The 4,690-nt window shown below is 59.2% G+C and overlaps 1 protein-coding gene across 1 annotated transcript in view; it reads left to right on the top strand.

Moving 5' to 3' along the window:
• Nucleotides 1–8: 8 nt before the first annotated feature.
• LOC113981460 (neuroblast differentiation-associated protein AHNAK-like) overlaps nt 9–4,690 on the top strand; it is a gene marked incomplete at its 5' end in the record, with an annotated part of 13,505 nt that continues 8,823 nt past the window's right edge. Inside the window, 2 exons of the mRNA XM_027708858.1 lie at nt 9–4,256; nt 4,299–4,676. Of these exons, the coding sequence (XP_027564659.1) occupies nt 9–4,256; nt 4,299–4,676 (4,626 nt within the window). The remainder of the gene's footprint in view (nt 4,257–4,298; nt 4,677–4,690) is intronic.

Below are 4,690 nucleotides of genomic sequence, written 5' to 3'. Positions count from 1 at the left end.
AGGAAGGCGGTGGAGATGCTGATCCAGGGTCATCTCGGTTGCAGAGTGGAGATGACGAGGAGTACAGGAGGATTTACACCACCAAGATCAAGCCCCGGCTGAAGTCGGAGGAAGGGGCGGACGCCGAGGGCGGGGGGACACAGAGCAGGACCATCACGGTCACCAGGAAGGTCACGGCCTACACCGTGGACGTCAGCCGGCACGGCGGCGCCGGCGACCTCAGCGCCGCGGGGACCGACCTCGACATCCGAGTCCCGAGCCCGGGACTCGCCCTCGGCGCCGATGGAGAGCCCGGGAAAATCCGACTGCCAACGGGAGAGCTGAGGACTCAGCCAGAGAGCCAAATTCCTGGTGGAGAAACTGGAAAAACCGTCCCCTTGGAGATGACGATGGGCTGGAAAGGCTCCGGCACCTTCCCGGGGTCGCCCAGGGTCGAAACCAACGGACAGATGGGAGAGCTGGAGGTGGGATTCCACGTCAAGGGGCCCAGGGTGGACGGGAAAGGACAAGCCCCGTGTCTCCAGGGAGAGGTCGACGGCTCTCCGCCGCCCGTGGACGTGGGGAAGATCAAGATTCCCACGTTAAAAATCCCCAAATTTGGGTTCCAGGCCGGCGGCGAAGCTCCGGCCCCCCCGGCGGGCGCCGACATCAACGTCACCTGCTCACCTGTCCAGGTGTCACCCCCCTCAGCCGCAGCTGGGAAGGTCCCCTCCCCTCAACCGGGCGTCCCCGGCGTCGGCATCGACGGCCCCGGCGTGGAGCTCCCGGCGGCTCCCGGCTCCGACGGCACCAAGGGGAAGGTCAAGATCCCGCACATGACCTTCCCCAAATTCACCGCCCAGGACTCGCGGGGGGACGGCCCCGCCCTGGAAATCGGGGTCCCCAAGGGCGAGGCGGCCGTCGAAGGAGGGTGGAAAGGCCCCGCCTTCAAGAAGGTGGAGACGCCCCAAATCTCCCTGTCCGACGTGAACTTGAGCCTGAAAGGCCCCCAGGCCAAGGGGGACCTGGGGGGCGTCGCCGTCCCCAAGGTGGGGGGGGACTTCCAAGGACTCGGCCCCAAGGGGCTCCAGGTGGACGTGAAGGCGCCCGAGGTGGAATTCGGGGGTCGCGTGAAGGGCCCCAATGTGGATGTCGGCGCCAAGGGGCTGAAGGGAGAGGTGGACGTTTCCCTCCCGGCCGCGGGCGGCGAGTTCAAAGGGCCCCAACTGGAGCTTAAAGGCCCCTCGGGGAAGGCGCCGGAGCTGCACGTCCAGACCCCCCAGATCTCGGTGCCCGACGTCGACCTGAACCTCAAAGGTCCCGGAGTGAAAGGAAATCTGGACGTTTCCAAACTGGAAGGGGAGCTGAAAGCCCCCGGGCTCGACATCAAAGGCCCAAAAGTCGACATTGGGAGCCCAGAGCTGGACGTCCAAAGTCCTGAGGGCAAACTGAAGTTCCCCAAGCTGAAAATGCCCAAATTTGGGGTGAAAGGAGAGACCCCCAACGTCGAGGTGACTCTTCCCAAGGGGGAGGTGGACATTTCTGGTCCCAAAGTGGACATTTCTGCTCCCAAAGTGGACATTTCTGGCCCCAAGGTTGACCTGAAGGGCCCCAAGGTGGACATTTGTGGCCCCAAGGTGGACGTCGATGTCCCAAGCGTGGATATCAAGGGCCCCAAAGTTGACATCGAGGCCCCTGACGTGGACATTCAGGGCCCAGAGGGGAAGTTCAAAATGCCCAAGTTCAAGATGCCCAAGTTTGGGATGCCCGGGGTCAAGGCTGAAGGCCCCGAGGTGGACGTGACCCTGCCCAAAGGGGACATCGACGTTTCCCTGCCCAAGGTGGAGATGCCAAGCGTGGACATCAAGGGGCCCGAAGGCAAAGTGAAGGTGCCCGAGATGCACATCAAGGCCCCCAAGGTCTCCATGCCCGACGTCGACCTGAACCTCAACGGTGCCAAGGTGAGGGGCGACCTCGACGCCTCCGTCCCCGCTTTGGAGGGGCCCCAACTGGAGCTGAAAGGCCCCAAAGTTGACGTTGGGAGCCCAGAGCTGGACGTCCAAGGTCCCGAGGGCAAACTGAAGTTCCCCAAGCTGAAAATGCCCAAATTTGGGGTGAAGGGAGAGACCCCCAACATCGAGGTGGCTCTTCCTAAGGGGGAGGTGGACATTTCTGGTCCCAAAGTGGACATTTCTGGGCCCAAGGTTGACCTGAAGGGCCCCAAAGTGGACATTTCTGGCCCCAAGGTGGATGTCGATGTCCCAAGCGTGGACATTGAAGGGCCAGAAGTGAAAGGAAAAGGTCTCAAGTTTAAAATGCCTGAACTGAACGTTCAGACCCCAAAACTGTCCATGCCAGACGTGGATCTGGGGTTGAAGGTCCCAAAACTGAAGGGGGATGTGGCAATTTCTGGCCCGAAGATCTCCGGGGATCTGAAGGGCCCCAAAATAGACGTGGAGGGTCCCAAGGTGGACGTGAAAGGCCCCAAAATAGACGTGAAAGGTCCCAAGGTGGATGTGGAAGTTCCCAGGATGGACGTGGAAGGTCCCAAAGTGGATGTTGAGATGCCCGAGGTGGACTTGGAAGGCCCGGAAGGGAAGATAAAAGGCCCCAAATTTAAGATGCCGAAACTGAACATTAAGTCGCCCAAAATCTCGGTGCCGGACGTGGATTTGAACCTGAAGGGCCACAAAGTGAAGGGAGAGATAGACGTTTCCCTCCCGAAGGTCGAAGGTGAGGTCAAGGGGCCCAAAATCGATGTGGAGGTCCCGGATGCCAACCTGGAGGGTCCGGAGGCCAAACTGAAAATGCCCAAAATGAAACTACCCCATTTCCACGTGTCCGGCCCCAAACTGGAGGGAGCCGAGGTCGATGTGAACCTGCCCAAAGCAGAGCTGGAGGTGTCTGGGCCGGAGGTGGACGTGGAGGGGCCGGAGGTGGATGTGGGAGGTGCAGAAGGCAAATGGAAAGGCCCCAAATTCCGGATGCCGAAGCTGAACATCAAAACGCCCAAAATCTCGATGCCGGACGTGGATTTGAACCTGAAGGGCCCCAAAATGAAGGGAGAGGTGGATGTGGCAGCCCCCAAGGTCGAAGGGGACTGGAAAGGGCCAGAAATGGAGGTGAAGGGACCGAAGGTAGATGTTGAGGTGCCCAACCTGGACATGGAGGGTCCCGAGGGGAAGATCAAAGGCCCCAAGTTCAAGATGCCCGAGATGCACATCAAGGCCCAAAAGATCTCCTTGCCCGACGTGGACATCAACCTGAAGGGCCCCAAATTGAAAGGAGATGTGGACGTGTCAGTGCCAAAGCTGGAGGGTGACCTGAAGGGCCCTGAACTGGACATCAAAGGCCCCAAGGTGGACATTGAGGCCCCTGATGTGGACATTCAGGGCCCAGAGGGGAAGTTCAAGATGCCCAAGTTCAAGATGCCCAAGTTTGGGATGAAGGGAGAGGGGCCTGAGATGGACGTGACCCTGCCGACAGGAAACCTGGATGTGTCCGGTCCCAAGGTGGACATTGAAGGTCCAGAGGTGGACGTTGAGCTGCCTGAGGGGAAGGTGAAGGGCCCCAAGTTCAAGATGCCTGAGATGCACTTTAAGACCCCCAAAATCTCAATGCCCGACATTGACCTGAACTTGAAAGGCCCCAAAATCAAGGGAGACGTGGATGTGTCTGTTCCCAAACTGGAAGGTGACCTGAAGGGCCCAGATATTGACATCAAGGGGCCCAAAGTTGACATTGAGGCCCCTGACGTGGACATTCAGGGTCCAGAGGGGAAGTTCAAGATGCCCAAGTTCAAGATGCCCAAGTTTGGGATGCCCGGGGTCAAGGCTGAAGGCCCCGAGGTGGACGTGACCCTGCCGACAGGAAACCTGGATGTGTCCGGTCCCAAGGTGGACATTGAAGGTCCAGAGGTGGACGTTGAGCTGCCCGAGGGGAAGGTGAAGGGCCCCAAGTTCAAGATGCCCGAGATGCATTTTAAGGCTCCCAAGATCTCGATGCCTGATGTCGACTTCAACCTGAAGGGCCCCAAAGTCAAAGGTGATCTTGATGTGTCTCTTCCCAAACTGGAAGGAGACCTGAAGGGCCCAGACATTGACATCAAGGGCCCCAAAGTCGATGTTGACCTTCCCAATGTTGAGCTGGAAGGACCTGAGGGGAAGATCAAAGGCCCCAAGTTCAAGATGCCCGAGATGAACATCAAGGCCCCCAAAATCTCCATGCCCGATGTCGACTTTAACCTGAAGGGCCCCAAAATCAAGGGTGATGTTGATGTTTCTGTCCCTAAGCTGGAGGGCCCTGAACTGGACATCAAGGGCCCCAAAGTGGACATCGAGGCCCCTGACGTGGACATTCACGGCCCAGAGGGGAAGTTCAAAATGCCCAAGTTCAAGATGCCCAAGTTTGGGATGCCCGGGGTCAAGGCTGAAGGCCCCGAGGTGGACGTGACCCTGCCGACAGGAAACCTGGATGTGTCCGGTCCCAAGGTGGACATTGAAGGTCCAGAGGTGGACGTTGAGCTGCCCGAGGGGAAGGTGAAGGGCCCCAAGTTCAAGATGCCCGAGATGCACTTTAAGACCCCCAAGATCTCGATGCCCGACATCGACTTGAACCTGAAGGGCCCCAAAGTGAAGGGGGACGTGGATGTGTCTGTTCCCAAACTGGAAGGTGACCTGAAGGGCCCTGAACTGGACATCAAAGGCCCCAA

The sequence above is a fragment of the Neopelma chrysocephalum genome, unplaced genomic scaffold (genome assembly GCF_003984885.1).
Source record: "Neopelma chrysocephalum unplaced genomic scaffold, ASM398488v2 Primary Assembly neopelma1_96560, whole genome shotgun sequence".
NCBI lineage: Eukaryota > Metazoa > Chordata > Aves > Passeriformes > Pipridae > Neopelma > Neopelma chrysocephalum.
The sequence above is the reverse complement of the archived record's forward strand: the minus strand, read 5'-3'. Positions and strand labels throughout refer to the sequence as shown.